This window comes from Microchirus variegatus, assembly GCF_963457635.1.
Source record: "Microchirus variegatus genome assembly, chromosome: 5".
NCBI classification, from domain to species: Eukaryota; Metazoa; Chordata; class Actinopteri; order Pleuronectiformes; family Soleidae; genus Microchirus; species Microchirus variegatus.
The window spans coordinates 14,779,316-14,805,138 of NC_139806.1; the positions used below are offsets into that span (position 1 = coordinate 14,779,316).

A 25,823-nucleotide genomic window follows, 5' to 3' on the forward strand; every position below is an offset into this window, starting at 1 on the left:
CTCTCCATAGAGTAACTGAATAGTTGGTCTGTCTTAATCTTACTGACATTTGCTGTTTTATGTGTATTGTTACTATTTATTATGGATCATTTGCAAGTGAATACGCTTTATTAACTCCAGAGAACCAATGTAACACCTTTTTCTATACAAGTCCAACAATCAATCAGTAACAAAAATGAATCATTTGATTGCCTCTAATCTCTGTATTGTAAATATCGTGGTGTTTGTTATTGGCTGATTTTGGTCAATCATCATGTCCAATCCAATAGGCGCCGTCTAACTCCATGTAAAAGCACCCTCGACTAATCCATATAACCCAGTGACAGTTAGTTTGGATGGGTTTATACTATATACTTTCTTGAGGTAACTACATGATTGTATCTGAATTGCTAAATTCTTTTGATCTTTGCACGGCTATATTTACATGCTGGGTAGAATGTCACAATTTTTCCTTTCTCTGGTCCTTTTTGATATTTGATGGGTCATCCACTATTTTCGGTGTTCTTATGACTTTTTGTCCTGCTGTTGTATTTCATTCTTAGTAAAGTGAGAAAAAAATTAATACGGTTACTGTTTATTCTTGACTTTATTGGCCTTTAACTTCTCAGACCAAGCATGGTTGTAACACATCATGTGACCATTGCAGTCTGAACCCTGGTTCACTGCTTATCAGTTTGACAGCAGTTCAGTGCACATAGGGCACAATGACATCACCAGATGGGGACAATATTGACTTCTGCAGAACGTGATTTATTAAACCGTTGCTGAATCATAGAACATCAGCGTGTTTCGTACAAAATTATACAACTTTAAAGTGATCATATTATGCAAAATCTACTTTTTAATCATTTAAATCCTTATATTTGGGACTCTGGAGGTATCAGTCGGCAAAGTGTGAAAAAAGATGACTCACTCATGTTTTTTGTGGTCCTCCTCAGTCTAAGTACAGGAGATAAAACACTCATTGCTACATCACATTCCCGGAATTGTTGTCTCGTGGAGCTCAGCTTTGTCCGCAAAACACGCGAGAGTGCTGGCGAGAGCAAAGGTATCCGAAAACCGGAATTACGCGAAAGGTTCTATTCTTGGCTCCACAGTGCAGCACAGAGTTCTACACAAACTTCCAGCCTCAGTGGATTTATCTGTCCAGTGGATACATGTGATATATGATGGCAATGTGTCTGCTAGAGCCTGTAAATGATCACTTTTCCAACTGCTGTTAGCTCCCAGTAGCCTCTGTGGCTGATATCATTTCCTGTCCCTCAAGTTTCGTTTTACTTTTTTTAAGGTGGACCTAAAGAGATACTACTAAACCGAGCAAACAGGGCTGTTTTGGCAGGGTGATTGAACTGCTGTGGTGCTTCATCTTTATGGTCTTTTGACCAAAGCATGTTACAGACATGTTCATTAGGACACCAGGGAACTAGTTTAACTTGGAGAAATAGGCTATAATATGGGACCTTTAAAAGTTCAGATGATCAGAGAGACTCGGAGATATTGCACCATGTTTTTATTTTACAAAATAAAAACTACAACAGACACTGAGATAACAATTACTTTACAATTACTCAAATTAACGGACAGAATAGAACAGGTGGAAGTTATTGGTCGTGTTCATTTATCCTGATAATGTTAGATCAGTAAAAACAAAGTATAAGCTCTACTGACTTATGTTCCAGCAGTGTGTCGTCAACCTGTATATTCAGGTAGTTTGTGAAGATACCATCTGTGTATCTGTATGAGTCACCTCAAAGCTGTGCAAGATGATCACAACCCTCAACTTCATCTACTGCTTTCTTATCAGAGTCCAATAGTCCATGCAGGGAGTGCTGTTCGTTGTGATTAATGTTTTTTTTTTTTTTTTTTTTTGATTTTCTCCGGGTTTTACGGTTGAAAATGTGTGTTTGAAGCACTTAAGAGAGTCCCCAGAAAACATTAGCCCTGTCACAGTGTGAGGTATTCTTTTAGAGTCTGTGCGGCCAGTGTGCCGTTTAGTCTTTCTTCTTCCCGTTGCTGGTCTGGCCCTGGGGAACAGGTTTCATAAAAAAGGCAGGATTGGTGTAGCAGCGCAGCGCCAGCAGAATTGGCACAGCAGCGAGCAACACGTTGAGGGCGATAACAGGCCGCCATTTGTCGACTGGGACCCGGTACGTGTAGGGAGTGCGTGAGTGCAAGGATGCACCAATATGGCACCACTGGCTCTGAAGAGAATAATGGCAAAAGATAAGACATCAGACATTTTTATTATTTACTTTTTAAAGTAAGGTTTTCAAACCCCATTTCTTTTTTCTTTAAAACTAATGTTTCTTTTCCTGCAGGTTAACTTTTTAGTCAAATTTATTTGTGCATGATAATAAACCTGCCATATCTCGTATCTTGAAGATTACAACCGCAAAACGGCACATAACCAGTTACCTGAGCCATGGCTCCAGCAAAAAAGATAGTCCAGTCCAACATCCAGCTGCACCCAGGTGTTTTCAGACCATAGATGAAAACAGTCAGCAGCGGCACAGCATAAAATGAATACACCAGCATCTAAAAGAAGTGTGCAGAATAATGAGCAAGAACATAGGGTATATTGTAAATATATATAGGGCTGTGCAAAACTCTTAGATTGACTGAACTTTGGTGTACAGCTTATATATAAGCTGTCAATGTGTTTAACTTGTATAACGTGTGTATTTAATGCTCAAGCATGTCTTGAATGTACTGGTGAAATAGACCTTGATGTTTTACAGCATGCAATAGTAGGGCAAACACATGATTACTAAATACTCGACACTTTAACCTGTAGAAGCTGTTTATTTTGAGCCATATTTTCTGGACGTGTTCCAGTAAAGTGATTGAGAAATAATTATACAGCACTGCTAAAAACACTACAACATACCGTAACCCTGGGGAAGCCAACTGGGTCTTTGAGATATGGCTCATACTGATAGATGTAGGTGAAGCAGGTGTCCAGAGGACAGTCAAGCACCACCTGGAGCAGAGCATGTGGAGAGATACTGCATTAATGTTCACGTTCATCAGTGTGATTTGAGGCGGCAGGAATACTGAAAAACAACACAAGCGTTGATGCTTGTTTTACTCACAAAGCCTCTGAAGACACAGAAGGCCATCGCTCCCATCAACAGAAGAGAGAAAAGCAGGTCGAGCGGTCGGGACAACAAACCCTTCTTCTGCTCTTCTGCAATCTTATCAACAAACAACAATTCTCAGTAAGTGGGCTATGATTGATTTAGTGTCGGTCACAGTAATAAATGTAACGCACATGTGTTTACATATAGTCCAATTAGATTTATATAGAAAAAAAAACATTGTTTTTTGATGTGCCAAAAACCACAATTCAGATATTTAGAATATTGTAAATGTCTCTTAATGTGTAACTTACCTTGTCTGCTGTGATAACGGGCATCTCTCTGGGTCTGCTAAAGAGCAGGGAAGCTGCCCAGAAAGGCACCAAAAAGAAGGGGACGTTCCTCCAAAAGGCTGGCCGAATGTTTGAGCCATATTTACCTGCACAAATCAGCAGATAAAACAAGACTCAGTGATCTACAGTACGGTAACACAAAAGTGCAAAACACTGATTCTTCAAGCAGCCCCTCACCAATGACGACTCCTGGAATGAGAACAATTTGATGGGCGATGGAGGAGCCGGCCCACAGCAGGCCCAGGCTCCGATACGACTTCCTGAATAAAGAGAAAATCGACACATTTCATCAAGAGCCGACTCCAGACGCACGGAGATAGAGCTCATACCACAGCTTACCCTTTGAACATGCGATGGATGATTGTTTGGAAGAGGACAAAGTGGACAATTCCTTCCCAGTAAGACATCATAACAGCGTAGGCAGAGCTCAGATGGGGCTCACCCTGACGAGATGGCAACATATAACAAAGACGACCTTTACTTTTAACATCGGGACAACATCTTTTAGAGGGTCAAAACATGTTGTAAGATATCTTACCTTCTTTAGATAAAAGCCCATGAAGCCAGAGATGAAGCCATCTTGCTCTAAAGCGTTGGTCAGGCCGACCATGCAGGTGAAGGAGAACTCTGCAAACACTGGAGAAACACACAAAAACAAAACTGCTACATTATCACTCTATCCTTCACAATACCGTTAATTGTTTCTTTATCTTACGGTACCATAGAATAAGGGGTCCACTGTCTTCTTGTGCTGCACGGTGGCGAGGAGGACCAATAGAACTGATCCTAAAATGACCATTCCCATCCCCAGGATAGGTAAAGTTCTGAGGAACAAGAGTAAGAGCTCATTGTGCACTGCAAGAATTTAACTCGAAATAACTCTGTCAAGGAGGTGATGTTTGAGAGCAGCATGACTCGAAGTCATGGCAGAGGTTTCAATAACTTCAGATAGATGAACAGAAAATGCACCAAAAACAATCACTATAAAAACGTTTCTTTTGTCAGATTTTGGTTTGTGTGAAACCAACCAATTTCAAGACACTCCAGGTTATGAGACTATTCTCAAGTCTATTAAGTGGATCAGTGGATTTACGGGGCAATGCATCCAGACAGCAGGCTGAGTCAGTGGGAACACACACACACACACACACACACACACGATTTCAGAAGACACTTACATGAATTTTTCTGGAGACTTACTCTAACCCACCTCATCCTAACCATACAACATATTCACCTTAAAAGGTAATCATTTATTTAATGGGGACAAAAAAAGAGAAGTCCCCATAATGTGACTTTGTAAACATATTTAGGTTTCTTCAATATGCGTAATACCTGGAACACACACACACACAGACGCAGACACACACACACTTACTCCTGAAGTGCAGGGATGTTGTTCAAGGTGTATAAAACTCCAGGAGCCAGGAGGGAAATGAGAAACACGGAGACTTCCACCGGCGGGATCATTGTTCAGACTTATTGTGTGACCTAATGGGGGGTGAAAAGGAGAAACGTCCAGAATAATATTCCCAGGTAAACCACGCGCCTAACGAGGCATGTTGGAAACCAGCGTCTTCTCCGCCGCTGCTTGCCAAGGGAAGGGGATACTTTAAAGGAGTGTCAGTCCGTTGGCTTTTGATCTGTGATGAAACAACGCACCGCTGCTCCAATGTTCTGCTATCTATCAGGTCTCAAAGTTCAACCGTGCTGTTGTGTCTGACTGATTTAAAGGACACGCGCGCGCAAAGTTCAGTTTAATGATTGCTGATTCGTGCGTAAAATGTGCATTCATCTGTCTTTGATAGATTTAATATTTGGTTACTGTTGGATCAACAGCGTTGATTACCATTAAACTCCATGAAAGGCACGTGTTTCTGGTAAATCGTCCAGACCACCAAGGACTATTCAGCATTTTAGTAGAGACTGCCACCTGCTGGAGGCGCCTTTCTGCCCCTGAACCATTTGTCTGAGCTGCCTTTATTATTTGGATTCTTGGTACATGATGAGTCTAAGATAAACCCCCCCTAGCATTTTTAATCATTGTCACATTGCACAGGTTGGACTGTTGTCTCGCCTCCTGTGGCCCCAGGAGTTCTTTTAAGGAGCCATCTGTCCTGTTTGGTGTAAGATTAAGATTAACTAATCCATCTGATGTCTCTTGTCTGATTTAATTCTGGATTCTTATATTATATATTTGAGAGAGCACATACATTTCAGACTGGATTACTGGATTGGATTGTGTTGTTGTTTGACTAGTTTGTTGTTTAAAACAAATCATATCATATATAATTACATCTCTTGTCAGATTTCATTGCATTAATATGGGCTCGTGCCACTGCAGATCAAGACCATGTGCATTATGCAACAACATCTTATGGATGAACAACATAAAGCAGGCCTTCATCTAATGCAACTTTATCTTCTGCAACAAAGCGGCTGAAGAGGATTATGCTGCTGTTGCCACAGAAACTTAGTGACCAGTGGAAAGAGAGAGCAGAGGGGTGGGGAGTTCACACAGAGAGGGAAGAAGCTCACTGATTCAAACAGACGTACAGATAACCCGTCGCCCACACAGCTTTTTTGACATTGTCTTCTTATTCCGCCGCGATGTGGCACCCTTTAATCATCGGCATCATGACTGTAAACACATCTCTAACCGTCGTCTACTGGATGTTCATCCTGGGAGACGCTTACCTCAAGTGGGTGATGGAGCCAGAAGACAAACCGAAGAAGGTGGTCACCCCGGCCTGAGGGAGTCACTGTCAATATGGACCTACTTGACTGAGTGACTAGATGCTATTTTGCTTAAGGCTAGCACAGCTTGTAGTGCTTTCTGAAGAAACTCTAGAACGTGAATGGATGGTACAGTAGACGAGAAGGCAGTCCTCGTTACAGGTAGAGTCTGGCATTTATTTTACTTTTACACAAGAGAATATGTTGATGATTTGTTGTCTGTGAATTGAATATTTTTGGCACCAGCTCAAACTGCGCCTCAGGTGATGTTACTGTAAATGAACTCCATCTTCTGTTTTGCTGTTCGCTGACTGGGGGAAAGGGTGTTGCTTATGACGGTGGCATGAGTCAACCAAATCCTTCCAAGGATTACCATAGAAGATGCAGCCTTATTCTCCTGACCACCTCCATCCTGAGACACCATTCAGATCCCCTCACTGCTTTTCCCTCCGTCGCACACATTCATCTCATTTGTTTTTCCTTCCATCTCGATTTTTCTTCAAACTTGCCTTTCTTAACATCACTCAACATGACGCATACCTTCTACTACGGCCTCCACCCAGTCTCTTGGTTCATTCTCTTTGCGAATGTAGCCATCACCATCATAGAATGGCAGTTCCTCGTTAGACAGTTTTTGCAAATGCAAAAGTCTCCAAAGGAGGATGAGTCTAAATCCTAGAGAAAACAATGCAACAATGAATGGATAAAAGTGCATTTTTTTAAATCAGAATTTACTTGTAGTAAAAATCATTGATGGTGGGTTTCATTTTTTCCCCGATATCCAATGAGAGAGCACCTAACCCTACGGTAAGCCTTTTGTTTGCATGACCTTTACCTTCTGTCATGTTTGTGGTTATTTCTAGAGCTAATTTGAAAGTCCTTGTCATGCACAAGGCAAAGAAAAAGGCAGAGAAGCTGTTTCAAGTCTTGACTTCAAGGTAAGGAGGGGTGTTTTTTTTGTATTCGGTATTGAAAGGCTGGTTGCCATATTTCTTGTTCTTAATGTCATGTGACTCTTTGATAAGTGAGGGATATATACACCCATGGGAATATTTACTGCCTGGCTGAAGTTTTAAAATATCACCATCTGTTCTGTTATAAAGCAAGAAACGAGCCGTGAAAATTTAATGTCATACCGTATTAGTGGATTTATGTGACACGATATTTATGGAATGTGGTGGTTAAAGCACATGACGTAAAATTATGTCCGTTCAAACACAAAAGGAATGGTTTTACTGTAATACGCTGTACATATCCTATGTATCCATATGCAATATGGTCATGGAGGACCATAAGCCTCTTTGGCATATTACTGCCTATACCTCTCCTCACTCATATCTCTAATCCCTGCAGATGGAAAGCTGATATTACTCTGTGACAGACTCAATCCTATTAACTATGTCTGTCCTATATTCACCTCTCCTTCATCTCACATTCTTTGCTCCACTGGAATTTTTTTTTTACGAAGAATCCCTCCTTCTGAAAATCTTAGCGGGGGGGTGCTGGGATTTAAGTCTAGACGCCAGATTAGGAGAAGTGGCACACTTATGCTGTGAGATTCTTCTTGTCTGGTGAACTATGTATTTGTAGCACTGTTCTGTGACAGGGGACATTGGCTCCTGAGAGATAATATGATAATGGTTTTAACAATACATTTGTCAGTCGAGTTCCAGAAAATGTTGTAAATCTTCTAATACTCAGTTCCTCTTCACCCTCCTCCTCCTCCTCCTCGTCCCCTCTGATGCACCTGTATCACCAGTTTTCCACTGATGGAGCTCGGATCTACAACAAGACAATGAAATAAACGGCACTAACATTACACCGTAGTCACAACCAGCCTCTCCCTTTAAAGGAGCATCTGATCTTTTAGTCAAAATCACCCACAAGCCAACAATCAGTTATGTCCCTGAACGCCTCAGGAGGAGCTTCACTTTTGAACCTCACACAGATGGTGTTTGAGCACCGACGACTCCTCCAGCTGCCCAGAAGAAAGGAGGAGGCCTTTTTTGTGGACTACATCCCACCAGCAAGAGATGCTGTAACTCTGCCACGTAATGTGGTCTATGTCCTGGTTGGGGTCGTGTTGGTTTTAGTGGCCACTTACGCAATAGTGGGACACCTGATTAAAGATTTGATGCATGACCTGGCAGGTAACCCCAGGCTGTCTTGTCCTTCCCACTGCCCCATGTTGGTGTCCGTGTGTTTGTGGCGTCACCAAGACCTTTTTCTTACTCTATATTGTGGAATCAAAGTGGTGTCAACACTTCGCCTTCCCCTTTTTTGGTGGCCGTGTTTGTTTGATGACTTTCCTTCAGATTTAACCCGAGGTTTGTGTGAAAGGTGTCCCACTGTCTCTCTGTTACACCATTAAGATGAATACTAAAACATCATCAACAACTGAATGAAGAAGTTTGCTAAAGGTCTAATGTGTCAAATTTAGTTTATTATACTTAAAGGTGCCATATGTAAGAATGTGGCCAAAAACGGTTACTACATTCAAATTCAAAATACCGAGGTCTTTTATGTTTTGTTTTCTGACGTAACTGGCAACCCGTGGTTGCTCGGTAGCTGATACTCTACTGACTACAATGATTGGTAGACGGCGGTAGGTGGCGCCACATGCCAAATCATGATTTCAAAACATAAACATGATTTGCAGTCTGCAAAATATTTTCTGTACTGTTGTTGTTGGTGAGTTCAGTTTGTTATATGAACATTATTCCTGAGTCTTATATTAGGAGGATTTTATGGCCAGTTGCTTTAGATTTATTACATGATGCACTCATTTTTCTATCAATATACAAACCTTACCCAGAATGGAGGCCTCCATTTTGGACCACCATGTTTTTACAGTAGCCCACAATGGACAAACTAAACATCTTTTGGGTTTACCCTAACTGAAGGCTACATAGGTTATCCAATACACTTGGAAGGAAAGGGTAAAGTGAGGGATATTCAGCTGCAACATGCAATTTCACCAATAATTGTTGCTAAATTTCACACACTGTACCTTTAAGCAACATAGACATGCTGTCATTTCGTCAAAGATCATTTATTTCCCATAATTAAAGTCAGTTGTAACTTCAATTAGATATTTCATGCCTACTACAATGTTCTTGAAAACTCTGTACATCCCTATATCATAGAAAATGGGCTCTAAATGTAAGTTTCGACAACATCATTATTTTTACAAATTAGTCTTCCAGAGCCACAGAAAAAATTAAATAATATGGAATATATAACATAACTCTTTACAGGCTTCACACAGTAATTGAATTAAACTTTATGTATATTGCCCCTTTAAAAACGCACTATTACTCACTATTACTCACTGAAAACACTTTTATTTCTCCCTCACAGACTGTATCCTTGGTCCCAAACCAGTGGAGGATGACACAGAGGAAGGCAGAGCAGACAGTGAAGAAGAGCGACGACTGACTATCTCTAGTACGCTAATGGGAAAAGACATGCTGAGGATGGAGAGGGAAAAAGATGGCCCGCTGCCCGGTTTCCACCTGGGAGAGGGAGAGTTTCATCATCCGTCCACTGCTGTGGCACCGAGAAGTGCCATCTCTTCATCGTACCCTGGAGAAAAAAGGCTGTCTCGAAGCGTGACCTTCACCTGCCCTGTGACTCCTTATGTCACTTCCCTCTGAGTTTTTGTGAATCAAATGTAGTCCGAAACGTAGTTGAAGTGCATTTTTGTCACATCTCATTTCAGTGCAGTGCTGTGCAGCGTTGTCTCTTTGCCGTAGTGATGCTGAAGCTTGTTGTAGTTTGTGCTGAACTGACAAGAAAATGTTGTCTCCAATGACATCTCCAGTGAAAAAGTCGATGCATTTTATCATGTATTTTATTTGCAGATTGTGAATTGCATCACTTGAAGTCACTTTAATTATGAAATTGAATTAAATTTCTGTTCATTTTTCCATAAATGTCATTTGCATTGTGTCCATGCTTGTTGCTGTAATGTGTTACCGATGTTAATACATCTGTTTTCCTGTTCCGATGTCTGGATCAAGCTTTCTCTCCAGTAAACAACCCACTCACACAGTTGTGTCTTGTCTGCTTTCATTAATCCATCTTACCTCACTCTAATACCTGGCTGAGTCAGCGGCAGTGACCTTCACTTATAAATGCCAGGGATTATTCTATATCAGCCATATTAACTACTGTCCAATAATGATGTCTGTGTAGATTCTTATTAATCGTTATCCAAAAGTCATCAACAAGAAAACACTTTGAGTCCAGTTCCTACAGATTCACTGTGTTTTGGATGTCCAGTAACGAGGCACACACAGACAGCATAGATGTCTTTGGAAGCTGCTTCCACAGTCAGTCCTCTGACCTTGTATGACCTCAAGCCACTGCAGCTAATCTTTTTTTCCAAATGAGCAGCTCGACAAGCAGACGGACAGGGAGGGAAACAAAATGAAAACACCTTCAGGGTGAGAGATATGGATGTGCTTTCATGAGAAGGTTAACTTAAAGACAGCTAATGAAGTTTGTTATACAGGGGCATCTTAATGACACACAGAAATATTGGACAGTAGATAGTGGATAGGCCACTGGCTGATTAGAGATCTCTGAAGACTACCACGCGACGATGGACGTGCCAGTGGAGAGCTTGAATATCCGTTACAAGGCGGACGACGGGACCGTGCTTTTTGAGTCATATATACCTCCATCTCGGGACGCCATCCACCTGCCAACATACGTCCTCTACCTGCTCATGGCTGTCTTCATCGTGCTGTCTGTTCTTTATGCCATCATCGGGCACCTCATCAAAGACCTCATCCACGACTGTGCAGGTTTGTTACTCCACCTGTGCGCTTCAGTGCATTCTAATGTGTGTGTATGCATGTTGGTGTAGATGATATGTGCAGGAGTGTGTATATAAGTACAGATTATGTGATGAAATGTTGACGAAAGGAAGCCGTGTTGATTAATTAATCCACATTTCACTCTTTTGCTAATGAATGCGGTTGATTTGATTCGTATGTCTGCATTTGATATGAACTTTTGTTCTTCATTATGTTCAAAATAACTGAACTAAACCTGTAGCTCTTAACAGAACAGAAAGTGCACAATTATTTCACTCACTGAGCTTTTTCCTCCTACTCATTCTAATTCTTCTTCCTCCTCTCCGGCTGTGTTCCAGATGGGATGCTTGGAGAGCAGCCTGAGGAAGTGGTGGTCAACTACTGCGAGGCAAAGGATAAGTTTGTGGCTGACTGGTGCCCGGAGACCTCACCTGAACTGGAGGCGATGGCTCGGGCTGAGGAGAACAAGAATGTTGACAGGGACTTCATTAAAGCCCCAGCCATCTGGTTCATCTCCACCGAGCCTCAGACGACCAAGACAGGAGCCAGAGTGGCTTTTGGAAGGAGTACTTAGTGAAGACATGAATGAGGAGGATCACGTTTTCTTCAAAGACTTATTTGTTATTTTATTTTCTTAATCTGGGATGAATACATGAATACTGCTGCATTTTTCTATTGTGTAATGATGGTCTGTGTTGGGGGTTATTCTGCAGGCTGGGGCAACATTTAGATGGTCTTTGAAGGACATCTAGTGTTGGTTGTGGTAACTGATTTACAACAGCACAGTAATCACACACACACAACAGTGAGCAGAAAGTGTGAGATGAACAATCACTACAAAATACATGAATTGCCATTAGATCTCAGATTATTTAAAATCTCATCTCAATCTTGCGTATCTCTGTTAATAGCTGATAGTAGAATATGTGTACAGTACGTCTCTGTAGTATCTATTCATGCTCATCCATAGACTGATTAATTAATATGCAAGACATTTGGAATAAAAGCAATTGGAATAAAACAGTTGTTTCAATTTCACATACTGTATGTCTTACATGTGCATATATATATATATATTTATTTATTTTCTTTCTCATCATTATTCAGTTTGTTACATTTTATTATATTGGAATTGACATAAAAACACAGAATACAGTTCAAAATATTGCATTAAAACAAACAAAAGGAAAAACAAACCCATTTAGCTAATGTCATTATTATTATTATAATAATAATGCAATGATTAATGTTATATACACATGCAACATTGATGAATTATGCATGGTTTACATTTGTGAAGAGAAAACATGTGTAAATATGTTCTAAATATATCAAATGCCCTTGTGTCTTATTGTTTTTTTTTTCATATCTGAATAATGGTTTCATTTGTATCGCACCGAATCACAACATATATTATTCTAAGGCACTGTACATAATAGTGAGGCAGGAACTTTTACAATATTATAAAGAGGAGATTGATGATAAGATATTAGACTGATATCAGTTTTAATCATAGCATAATAACTGGCCACACACAAACTAGGGAGAGAAAGAATACAGTAAGTATGATTCAAACCAGCAGAGGGCAGTATCTGACATCCCAAGAGTCTGCTTCAGTGGATATTTGGGGTATTTGAATAACACTGTGATCCTTGACCCTCTCTAATCAATGACATTAAAAAATCCTGTCATCATATGTAATCACAATAAAGTAATCCTAATCTTTGCCACACGATTAAAATAAATGATGAGTGTAAAGGGAAACCTTTCCCCCAAGAGAGGGCGCTGTGGTTCATAGTGGTGACATACAACACACCTGCTCATCTTCAGGTGTTTTTCAATCAGCTGATGACCGTTGATTGTTTCCGCTTCCTCCTCCTCCTCATTTAGCTTACTCCGGCCAACAGTCCGGTGTTGTTGCCTTGAAGAGAGGCTGCGTAAAAGAGTCACAAAATTAAAAGTACAGAAAACTTCAGAAAACGTTACGGGAGGAGAGGCGGTGGTAATGCACCAAATCGTTGTTTGCCAACCGACTTACAGTCTCAAAAGAATTAGGGAACTTTGAAAAAGAACAATGAAAAAGTAGAAAACTACCTGCGGCGTGACGTCAGACGCCGAAAAGTTGGCCTCTTGCTCGGCTTCAGGAGATGGCGGTGTTCGACCTGGTCCAGCCTGGTGGCCAGTTCAGAATGGTGAGTAACTTTTATCAAGTTATCTTAATGGTGGCTCTGTTTGCTGAATTATATGCTCAAGTTTAGCCCTTCACTGTCAGCTCAATTCTGCCCTAATTTTAGCTATTTGCTTAATTTCAGCTTTGGTTCAAGCTACGCGTCATTGTAAGTTAAATGTTTGGCTTAATTTTAGCTTAATTATTTGACCGGGCCTCATTATCAGTGTAATGTTGGCTTAATGTTAGCTTAATTGGTTGCTATAGTAGCAAGTAGCATTTGATCAATTTTATCTTTTACCGGAGCAGTGCTTCATTGTAAAATCAATGTAGTATGCTTATTGTTGCTTATTTGTTCAAATACAGCTTTGACTGGCATAATTGTTAGCTCAATATTTAGTCTCGGCTTATTGTGGCCCATACTTTGTACCTACCAACTAGAAATATTTGAGCCAGTTGTGGTTAATTTCAGTTATCTGAATTGGCAGCCATTTTGTCAGTTCACAGCAGTTAAATCATTGGTTCAAATGGGTCTGCAACTCATTTTTATTTTCATTCATCTGTGATTTATTTTCATGTTTGGTACATGCGCAGAACTCAAACACTTAACCAATCCAGTATCTAAATGGACAAAAACAAAACAAGACTAAAAACAGGTTGAAACCTGAAAGTTAAAATGCTGTGCCATGTTAATTCACTGTTGCATTCATGGTCATTTCCAGTTTTTCACTGGAAAGATTTATTTGTTTTATTTTTAATGTGTTAAATGTTTAAAGGCAGATTCAGATACACATGTCTTTGATATAATGTAATGTAGTCATTAAAATACAAACTTTTTAAAGGAACAACCTTCTGCTTCCTGCTCACGGAGACCTGGTTGGACCCGTCCTATACAGAAGTCAGAGACTTTCAAAAAGTGAGTGACTATTTACTACCCTTATGAAAATGTTATGGCTAATTAACATAAATCTATTTAGCTCATTTCTTTGTTTCACTGTTGGGTAGCTTTTTCCACCAGTGTAAAATAAAATAACATAAGCCTAAAATAACATAACAGGCTTCAAATGCTGAAAATATCTAGTGATGTCAATCAAGCCTTTGAGCTCCTATTTAATGTTCTGTCACATAGGGTGCAATAGCATTCATATAGGAGCATGGCAAACTAAAAACAACGGTAATTAAATGCAAACAAGTCTCCAAATACATTGTGAGCTGAGACGATACAGTGACCAGCCACAGTGTAGATTGTCTACAGTGTTATATTTACGTTTCAGGTTGTCATGAGGTGTTTAACATTTTGACTCGAACATGAAAAACAAGGCCATACATTTTAGTTTGTAATATTCTTCTCTACTCAGAGAATGTGTATAATTTAACCACTGGTGTATATTCAGCATATAGCATTACCTCCAATTAGGATATGAACGCTTAGTTTGATCACTGATTGACTAATAATACTTTTTTAAAGTAGCTGTGATCTTAAAACCTGGATATTTATATTCCTATGATCAAACAGGCATACAGTTAAATACTCTCATACTGCCACCTACTGGTAGAGAGGGTGAAAATCACTAATTGTCTATCTAATCTCTAATTTCGTTCCTCAGATGTAAAAAAAAAAAAGCAAAATAAATTGTCAAAACAAAATTGGGCTGTTTATTTGAATTTGGTTTTCTCGTTACTTTTTCTTTTATATTTTGGCAACAAAAACTGTTTTTTCGTTTATGGATAAAAATGAAAAACAATGGTATTTCCGTTTTCTCGCTCATTGGTTTAAAAAAAAAAAAAAAAAAGTCTAAACGTACATGGATTCTCACTCCTGGTCCTGGGGAGCCACTGTCACTCCTCCCCAGGACCAGGAGTGAGAAACCCTGCTCTTTAGTCACAAAGTAACACAATAACTTACTGATGGAGGCAGCAGCGGACCAATGACGTGTGCTGTGATGTAAAATCACTAGTTTTCTCTATGGACTTAGGAGTGGGAGAGAGCATAACAGACCCTATTAAATGATATGTTCACTGATTTATATCCATGTTTAAGATTATATAGAATTTGTGCTGGCAGCAATCTTTTTACTGAAATGGTCTTTATATCTCAGGCTCGGTGAACCATGTGTGTACCTCATACAACCACTAGAACACCTGACATAGTTATTTTTCACTTATAACAGGAACTATATATTTTTTCTCCCCAGATTGATCTTCATGAAGATTCTTCTAATAGTAAGGTGTCATGATTTAATTATGGGTGGCCGCTGTGTCCCCACTCTTTCTTGGCCACTGCATGGCCTATATCTATCTGTATTGTCCATCATGGCCACGTTCTTTCTATTCTCCAGCTTTCCATCTGTCATAGCTGAGGGTTATACATGGAGCATTTACCACAGGTTGGTTTTGCATGTTCCTGGTTAAAGTCTGGTCCTTGTTGGTTATGTTTTTGTGGAACTGCTGAGCGAGTGATTTGAAAGAATGAGGTGCGTGACTGATGCAGTGTTTGAAGTTCTCTGGCAGCTTGTCTGAAAGAAGTGTGCGACTGACTGACTGGATTGAATAGTTGAGATGCTCTGACAATAGGATTCTGTTCAGCAGTTCACATTATAGTAGATATGTTGTGAAGATGCATGTTTTGTCTTGAAGGGCTGCCGTTCCAAGTCTTAGAAGTTGTAATGCATTAACTTTTCCTTTTTAGGTCTGTCTACAAAGGGTGAGTCCATTTTTTTTTCTTCTTTGGGTGGATACCTTGTTGGCCTCCAAGTGTGGTAGGGTATGCAGAGTAGGGGAATAAACAAGATAAAAACTTGTTGTCTTTCTTGAAAGTGAAGGTACTTAGGTGTCAGCAACTGACTTGCTAGCCAGGCTGCCCACAGCTAACTACTGAGTCACACTGACAATTTCCATGCAAAGGTAAGAACACGCCTCTCTATGAAGGCGTTTTCTTCCCTTGTCACTTTGCCCTGAACTACTTTTTCATTCCAACTTTTTCGTGTCTAAAATGAAAAAAAATCAACTTAGATTTTAGAGAATGGAACGGTTTGCTTAAGCACTAAACTTTAGTGATGTTGGAGGACCAGATGTTAAATGAGGTAGGAATACAATGTTGTGCCTTGTACGCTATGTCACAAGGCTTAGGCTTCTTGGCCTCTGTGACATTTTTTTTTCATCTTTTCCATCGTGGCCATTAATCAAATGTTAGCCCTAGAACGTAAAAATAGATCCTGGTGATACACAAACATAGGTCCTGGCTTTGTCGTCCCATAATACAAGTCGGCAATGACGGCCGTCTACCCTCACGGCCTATTTGTATTATTGTACGTCAGGCCTTGCGCGTCTAGGGATTTTACATAGGCCAACATGGATGCCAATCCGCATCCATGTACGGTAAGTGACTAACCATACTTTTCAGCGCATCATGAAGAGGAGCACCAGACATCCATGAATGTCCAACCTAATTAGATTGCGTTTTAGTTAAATAAAATTACAGAGTAAGTGCAATTTTTTTTTTTTGTGCCATTACTATACCTGCGCTGATCTTTTTCACATCTGTCTCTTCATTCTTCATGGCCACTGTACTTGGTCTTGGCGGCCGTGCCAGTCTATAATTTCTGATCTGTTTTTCCTACTATATTTTACTGGATTGAGTGTGTGTGTGTGTGTGTGTGTGTGATGACTGACTTGGACTGACGTTTATCTGACCTTTGGACCAAGACTAACACTCTAATTGACTTTACTGGACCAGGAAGGTCTCTGTCTCTCGCTCGCTCTCTGTCTCTCTCTCTCGTGCGTGTCTGTTCCGTCTGTCTGTATCGTGTGTCTTGTATGTGTGTATGTCTGTCTGTATCGTGTGTCTGGTCTCAGTCTGTCTGTATCGTGTGTCTGGTCTCTGTCTGTATCGTGTGTCTGGTATCAGTCTGTCTGTATCATGTGTCTGGTATCAGTCTGTCTGTCTGTCTGTATCGTGTGTCTGGTCTCTGTCTGTCTGTATCGTGTGTCTGGTCTCTGTCTGTCTGTATCGTGTGTCTGGTCTCTGTCTGTATCATGTGTCTGGTCTCTGTCTGTCTCTATCATGTGTCCGGTATCCGTCTGTCTATGCCTCAAGTCTGGACCCCTGGCACCCCTCGCAAGGTAATGCAGCATCAATTTAATGCTTTGCATCACTGGATGAACAGTAATGTTACCAACTTCTTCACGAAAATCATACTCATGTTTGAAGGTAAACTGGGCCTTTGAGACATCACCTGCCCCCAGTGGTGCTGAAGAAGATGAAGGCCTGGATGTCTGACTCACAGGTGATTCGCTCTGGATCCAAACCCAGGAAGGAGCTTGAAGAACTAATGGCACAAGTCACATCACTGGAGGCACAACTAAAAAGCCCTGGACTGGAGGGAAAGGGTCAAGCAGAAGAGGGGAAATGTGCTACTTTGCCTGGGTGAGTGGACACAGACTGCAAGATTGTTACCTTTGGTGCCTCTGTAATCTCACTTTACATTATCTAGAGTACGTATTAGTCTCCAAAATCATTGTTGAGGTTACTTGTCCCTTTAAATGCTTTCCCTTCCTTTACAGGAAGTACAACTCTCTGATCCAGGCACAAGCTTGTGAGCTGTCCTACCTGAGGCAGAGAATGAGCGGGACAGGGAGTCTGCCATATCCTCACCCAGCACCTGGGTGACACCATTAAGGTGCCACAAGCCATCCTGCATCAACTGACTTCTTCATTTAATGATATCAGTTCAGTTTATTTGTCAAACTCGAGGTTCAAGTAATTATAATAAAAGCAACAGACATTAATATAGTCATCACTATTGAGTTTTTCACTGAAAAGATTTATTTGTTTTTAATATGTTAAACGTTTAAAGGCAGATTCAGGGTGACGCATCATTTTTTATATATATATATATATATATAATTCTAACTTTTAATGTCATCATTAAAATACAAACTTTTTATTAAAGGAACAACGTTCGACTCCCTGGTCACAGAGACCTGGTCGAACCTGTCATACAGAAGCCAGAGACTGTCAAAAACAGGTGAGTGACACCTATATACTACCCGTATCTAAACTGTATGAGGTACTGACATTTTTACACTTGTCTCTCTGTCTTGTGTCTGTCTCTCTCTCTCTGTCTGGTCTCTGCCTGTCTGTATCGTGTGTCCGTCTTCGTCCATCTTTCTGTGCTTTGTCAGGTTTAGTCAGGGTCTCAACTTAAATGGATGATTTTATTTGATTAATCTTGAGGCTTCCGTTTTCTGCAGGAAATTATTTTACCTTAATTTTAAATAACTTATATTTTTTGGTCTTGAACCTCAGTTCTCATAGTTGCAACTTGTTGACAAACTTAGAAACTGATGAATCCTGTGGCAAAGGCATCAAAGTTTGCTGTAACTTGTCAAAAGTTGTTTGAAAGTGTTTTTAAAATGTAGTAATTGATCATGACGAGCTAGAGCAGATATCCCTTTGTCAGCTGGTAATTGCATTGATAACTGGTTCCTGATTTGATTATGAAGCTAAACTTTGATTGATATGCAAGTGTAGTCACTTTAGCTTTTAGGTGTTATTCAGCCCATGGATAATGTTATGAAATGCGGCAAAGCTGCGATTTGTTGGCTCATTTTTATATCCATTGAAGTCTTAAACTTCATGTATGGCCATAAGCCTTTGTAGTCGCTAACTTAACTGGAATTCAATATTAATGCTGACTTGTCTCACTCTGTCAAGTTTATTCCTTCTAAAAACTGGTGTTGAACCTTTTTGTGTTCATTAAGCCTTTTTGCGTGTCATGTTGGGAGGCCTCCCAGCAGGGGATTTACATCATCCCCTGCAAAACTCTGCGTTACTCGTCTCAGGGATGCAGGGCTATCCTGCATAGTTTCTTTCATAAATAGGATTTTAAGTTGCAGGTTTAGAGTGCGTTTCTTTAGGAGGAAACAAACCTGGCAGAGAGACAACTCGGATTATTTAACTGAATGTTACACCAAATGTTAAAACTTTTATCTTTACATACGACACACTTTTGACACTGATTTATTTAAATTAATTTTTCATTTTTTGATTTGTTTCTTGGATTGACTTGGTGTCAGGAGCTTTGTGGTTTACCCTGATCATGTAAACTTGTCAACATAAGTTGTCTTTTGTTTCTAATTTGCAAAACTGGCAATTGGTGGAAGTGATAGGACTTTATGGTTTGCCCAATGTGGGGTTTTTGACCGAGCTTAGGGTTAACTACTCGCTAGCAATTTCAGCTAACAAGTGTCTTTCTTTCAAATTCAAAATTTGACATCGACAGCCACTTGGCCACAATTTAGGCAGCTTGTAGAGTCAATTGGATGAAGCTTAATCCCAATGTCTTGCTTGGTTGCGTGAGAAACTGCTATCTCTTAGATGTGTTGGCGAAGTTCCTCCTCTGATTTTTGTAGACTTGCCCTAAAGTTTCTGTCAACTTTAACTCTTGTTGAACTATGCATTAAATGTTTCCTCCGACTTGTCTCCATATCAATGTTTCCTCCCTGCAGCCTTCCACCACCCACTGCTGCTGTTGCATCTGCAAAAGGTAGCGGTATCCTGATTCACTGCGTCTTCATGTGTTGGGTAAGACGTGTCATTCGACTGCTGACGAAGCTAATGCCTTTAAATGCTTGATCTAATTTACCCATATGGTTCATCAGTTTAGGACAAAAAAATCATTGAATTGGGTGTTCTTGTGGTCAGTAACCTGACCTCTAAATGTTTGGGAAACCATGCAAAAGATCGCAAGCTCTCTGCATGACCCAACAGAATCGATGTTTGAGTGACTTAATTGCTAAGTTTGTCAATCAGTCAAGATTCAATAAGCTGGGTCTTGTTCACACAACAGAGAACAAGGTTAATTGAGTCGACTCGTAACATGGTAAGGCATTTTGTCCTTCCCCTTCTTCTCTGTGTGTGAGGAAATCTGGCCATGGATCCTGACTGAGTGGCATACCATGGCTGTGCAGTTTCCAAAATCAGACAAGGATCCATCTGATTTTGTGACTCAGCTTGTCATGATATGCATTTATCTTCCTCCAAAACAAAGGATTGGAGTGGACAGGTTTGTAGTGTAAATTACTTTTAGACAGTGAAGCATTTGTTTAAATTAGTTATCAAGCATTTTCAGGTGTCTGCTTTGTCAATTCTCTGGTGCCACATCTTGCTGAACACAGGAGAAGTTCTGAATTGTGAAACTGCTGCCTCTTGCAGATGTTACAACAGCAATGGCTGTTGAAAGGCTGCAGGGAGAGAAAATGAGATCTGAGGGCAGGAAAGTGGAAGTAATTTCTTGCTTAGCAAAATGAGGGTTTAAGCCAAGGACCTTTTGTGATGAGGCTACAGAATCAGAAGGAACGTTTGTCTAGGCAACTGGGAGATTTACAGTTTGTCATGTAGCCAACCAAGACCATGAGGTTAGCATCATCACAAATGGCTGGCAAAGTGAGGCACAAAGTGAGTGGATCACTTGTAACTGTCCGTGTAGAACAGGAAAGGCAGGTATAGATTAGGGAGGGCAGCCATTGGTGGGCCCTGACTGGATGTGAGGACCTCAGGATTTTGTCCCGTCTTGGATGGCTGCGGTGAGGACCTCGTCCAAGATGAATCGACCCTTCTACGAGGACGTGGTCACCAAGCTTGTTTTTTTTTTTTTATAAATGGACTTTACCACCTCATGCCAGAACCCCCACTGACCCACAACCACACTTGACAAAACACTGTACATGCACATGATACATCACAACACTAAAATACAGACACAGCTGCTTACAGCCTCTAATGGTTGACATTGAAACCTGCATTTATTGCCCTCTTTATATCAAGTAAAACTTTTGTTCTTAACTTGATGGTTGACTTGTATTTTTTTTCATTGGTTCTCGAGGTTCTGACGAGTGTTATTGTGACAAGTTAGTTCTTTGAACTTAAGATGTGGAATTATTTAAAGACAAATTACAATAACCTGTTACTGTAGACTCTGCACCTTTTGACACTGCTTCGTACAGGTCCCTTTTTTAAGACCCTTTTGAGACGCACAAACTAGGGAGAGAAAGAATACAGTGAGTATGATTCACCAGCAGAGGGCAGTATCTGAGATCACAAGAGTCTGCTTCAGTCTCTGAAATAGAATCCATGTCAACTATTTGGATATTTGGGGCATTTGAATAACACTGTGACCCTTGACCTTCTCTAAGCAATGATATATAAAAAAACAACTCTAACAAGAGTAATTAGCCCTTGTTTGTCTACAATGATCCTGACATCATGTATAATCATAATAAAATAATCCTAATCTTTGCCAGACTGGGGCCAGATTCAACAAACAAAAATAAATAATCACTTTAAAGGGAAACCTTACTCCCAAGAGAGGCCACTGTGTTTCACAGTGGCCCCATGTGTCACCTGCAACCACAGCTGAAGCAGTAAAGGAAATGCAGGTGTATGGAGGTCTTGTACTATCAATCAAAGTGGCTTTCTGTAAAGGCATAAATGTTTGTTCTTTCAGAGAGCTGACGTTTCATTCTCGAGACAAAACTGTTTCTGTCTTAAGGACAATTAGTTCTTCGGTGGCCTCTAACAAGATTATCAAAGCAGCCGTATCCCTCTTCACATCCTCAGCATAATTTGGCACTGAGTGTGAGGCAAACAATGGCATAATCTTATTAACTTTGTCCCTCTCTAATCCCTTTCTCTCCCAGAGCAGGACCCCTGAGATGATTTCACTACCTTCACTTTGATAAAAGCAGCAACCGAAAAAATACATGAAGAGGAACAAGGGGTAAAAAACCCTGCAAATATTACAAATCATGATAATGAGAGTGTGCAATATTCCATTGGTTAATTCATCCAATAAAGAAAAACATGTTAATCTGCCTGCATGATTTAAGACTGGTGGAATGTCTAATCTGAGAAAGTAAATAGTACCAACATATTCAGAATATTTGTGTGTACAGAAACAAATAAACTGGGACAGCGTTGCAAAAGCTTTTCACATCTGTAAAGTGTGAAAGGATGTGCTTACTGCCTGTCAATATGCTGGATTTTATCTCATCTTCAGATTAGATTGAAGGAGGAAACTGTCACCCATTTTTTTCTCACCACTTTGGAAAAACAAATGAAGCATAAAGTGAAAATCAGTATGATGCTGCTGCGTTTGTTTTATTAGTCCAAATTTCATTTAGTATATTTTTTTATTGATTTATTTTTTATTTTGTTTTTTTTTTAGATCTTTTACTCCTAAAACTTGAGGTGTAAGGGCTTTTATTTTCTTTGATGGAAGTGATATTTCTCAATTGTATGATTATTATTTTTTTTTTTTCAATCCCAACTTACTTTGTTGTTGTTGGAATGAGACAAACAAAAAACAACTGTATTTTTGGGGTGAAGTGGCCCTTTAAGTTAATATCTGTGTTTAAAAGTGTGATGTGTTTATGATGACTGAGCTCAGCAGCAGCAGCTCTGTGAGGAAGATGAGGGAGGGGGGATTTTCCCTCTCCATCCCGCTGCTGTTTCAGGGGCGCATCCTCACACTCGCACACACACACACACACACACACTGACACACTGACGGCACAGCAGACCTGTCCTGAGTGTGTGCGCTGCGTCGACGGCGTAGACAATGTTCCTGAGCGCTTGTTCGATCCGCGATGATGACTCCGTTAAGATGACTGACGCACGGCTGATTTGAAGACAGCGGCTCACCGGCATGGATGCCCGTTGTCTGAAGAAATAGCCTTTATGGATTGGAGCTCGTCATCGGCGGAGCTGACCTGGGGACAGTCAGAGAGGTGAGGAGAGGCGTGCGTGTGAGTGCGTGCGTGGCGCTCTTTTGGCATTTTATCATAACCAGTACGGTTCGAGCTTTAATTCTGGGCAAACATACACACACACACGTTGTATGTTAATTCCACTTCTGTGCCGTAAAGAGCACTAACAATAAAGGCCTCTCCTCCACAAAGGACGTGACTGTGTCAACACAGTGGCCATCTGCAATTTTCTGCACGCTTTACAGATCACTGAGAGCCGCGAAGCCGTCGTTGATTTCACTGTCGTGTTGCGCCGTTTTTACCCTCGTACTTCCATCATAGGGTTTTCCTCTGATGGTGGAGTAATTGCATTCAAAGAGGCTAATTTGACCCACTTTGCTGCTGAAGAGCACTCTGCAGTACAGTGACACGCGTGTCCCAGCTGTGTGTTTTAGGTGATCGAGTCAAGGAGACACTTAACCAGAGCCGGACAGAGCCTTTATGGGGCCCAAAGCAAATTGTTATTTGAGCCTCTTTATATTGACTGTTCAGTATGAGGACATGGCGGTATAAACATTAATTGCTGTTAGTCCGACTAATACCTGACTTAAAATACTTGTACAATTAATCCTGCCCCACACTAGAGGATAATTGACTTTGATTTATGTCCCAAACTGGACCTTTTGACAATCGAGGGGGCTGATTTTAGGCCGATTTGAACAGGTTATCTGGCCAAATTATCCTGTAGTGTCTGGGGTTACAAGACACAATTATTCAGTCTTCCAAATTTCAAATTGTAATTCTTAAATATATTTGGATATTTATGGGCTACACGGTAGTGGTAAGTGCTCTCGCCTTTGCAGCACGGAGACCAGGGTTCGAGCCCTGGTTGGAACGAGGGCCTTTCTGCATGGAGTTTGCATGTTCTCACCATGTGTGCGTGGGTTTTCTCCGGGTTTCCGGCTTCCTCCCACAGTCCAAAAACATGCAGATTTGGGGATTAGGTGAATTAGTCACTCTGAGTTGACTGTAGGTGTGAGAGTGTGAGTGAATGGTTGTTAGTCATTATGGCCCTGCGATGGACTGACGAACTGTCCAGGGTGTACCCTGCCTATCGCACTATGTCAGCTGAGATAGGCATAGACTTTCCAGTGGAGGATAAAGCGGTAGATGATGGATGGATGGATATTTATGACTGAACAGTGATTGGGGCGTGAGCAGAACCTAACATAACCAATGAGAGCGACTCAACCGGGAAACGGACATTACGTACTTTTGTTTAGAACCGAGCAAAGTTTATTCCATGACCTCATCCACAGTTTTTGTTGAGTTTCTCAGCACAAAACATAGCACACACACTAACTGACACGCCGTCTCCATGTTTGTTTATATTCTCACGTTAAATCACACGAGTTTCAGAGCGATCCCAAATCTCCTCCTCCCTGAAACTGTTCGACTAAACGCCAAGTGTGTTGTCCTGCGTCTTGACTGGATCGTCTGGTATGTTCTTTCACAAGATTAAAAACAAAATCTGTTACAAAGTTCACTATGTCTGTGCTCTGTGGTCTACCACATTTCTAAAATCTAGTCAGATTTGAAAGTCCTCCGACAGGCTCTAGTCAGACTAACATTTTATTGAACTGATTTTCTCAAAGTCGGACACACCCAAATAATAATAACGGTTAGGAGTCATGTTCAAGTGGACTCACACTGGCCGAGTCACTCCACAGTTCCCATCCCAGGCTTTGACCAGGATCTTAAAGAGGAAGTCAGTGCACAGAATAATAATGTTATTCTAATAATACCAGTTCATGTTTGACCTGACAAGGAGACAGAATCTATGCTCTGTCAGTTTTAAGAATATTTTGAAGTTAATTGGATTGTTGTAAGACTTGAGTCATAAGGGTGCTCAATAGCTAAAGTTGTTTTCATCTATGATGTAATCGGTAAACCGTGCATCATCACCATCTACGTTTAAAAGGCAACAGCCAGCAGGAATCGGTTCATCTACTAGTATTTGTTTGAATTTGTTGAATTTTCAGGAAATGTCTGCAATGAGACCAGAAACAAGTGATTAAACACTATCACTATTTTGTGGGGGGCTGAGCTGCCTTGGCGCAGGTCTGCGCTCTCCGAGTGCTTTTCTAGTTAACATAGAATGCGGTTAGCACTGTTGCCTCACAGCAAGAAGGTGCTGTGTTCGATTCCTGGTCTGGGACCTTTCTGTTGGTTGGTTCCTTGTGGCGTTGCGCTCAATCGTCCTCCACCTGACCGAGAAATTACGTTTGTATAAAGATAATTTCCTTCCTTAAGTGCTCTTGGGGGCCCCATAGCAGCTACGATGTTAGCGTATGTGTTTTGCTGTCTCTGCTTAACACAACGGGTCCAGATGTAATAATGTCAAATTGAACAGTCCAGTTCTGGGAGTGTCTGTAAATTAAAAAAAAAGCCCAACATATAATCATTATGTCAGTCATTTACTGTAAAACGAGGCTAATCTACAGACTAAAGGTTAGTGCATGGTCAAAATTCCTCCCACAGACTGAAACCAATGTCAGATATGTGGAGTAAAATAAAGAGCACTGGTGCACAGCAGTGACACCACCGCAGCATGGGCTGTTCCCCCACCTGGTGAATATTTAAATCTCTGGCACGCAGCAGCAACTGTCTTTACATTTTGCGTCGCGGCAGCTGACCGAGGAATTTACAACGTGCAGAGTGTGGAATGAGGAGGACCGATGGGCAGTAAAGCAGCAATGTAAAAGACGCCGTGATATGGCAAAAATAGTGTTTCTCTAAGGCCACGCGTGGTGTGGTACTTGCACTGCCATGTTTTTTTTTTTTAATTCTGTAGCTTTTTGCCGTTTATTTAATTAGTGTATTGTTTTGTGAACATGTGTTAAAATGCTCTCTAGGAAAC

The 25,823-nt window shown here is 40.7% G+C and overlaps 2 protein-coding genes across 2 annotated transcripts; one reads left to right on the forward strand and one right to left on the reverse strand.

Moving 5' to 3' along the window:
• Positions 1-1,991: 1,991 nt before the first annotated feature.
• On the reverse strand, positions 1,992-4,900 carry tm6sf2a (transmembrane 6 superfamily member 2a; the record flags this gene model as incomplete). The annotated part of the gene is made up of 10 exons (XM_083889542.1): positions 1,992-2,201; positions 2,416-2,535; positions 2,888-2,980; positions 3,093-3,194; positions 3,392-3,516; positions 3,608-3,690; positions 3,770-3,873; positions 3,969-4,066; positions 4,151-4,254; positions 4,809-4,900. 10 exons carry the CDS (start codon positions 4,898-4,900, stop codon positions 1,992-1,994), a joined length of 1,131 nt encoding a protein of 376 aa, XP_083745668.1.
• A 5,872-nt stretch (positions 4,901-10,772) lies between these two features.
• Positions 10,773-11,563, forward strand: LOC310927249 (uncharacterized protein; the record flags this gene model as incomplete). Its single annotated transcript, XM_083889543.1, has 2 exons — positions 10,773-10,977; positions 11,328-11,563. The coding sequence occupies 2 exons, from the start codon at positions 10,773-10,775 to the stop codon at positions 11,561-11,563; spliced, it is 441 nt and encodes a 146-aa protein (XP_083745669.1).
• Positions 11,564-25,823: the final 14,260 nt, after the last annotated feature.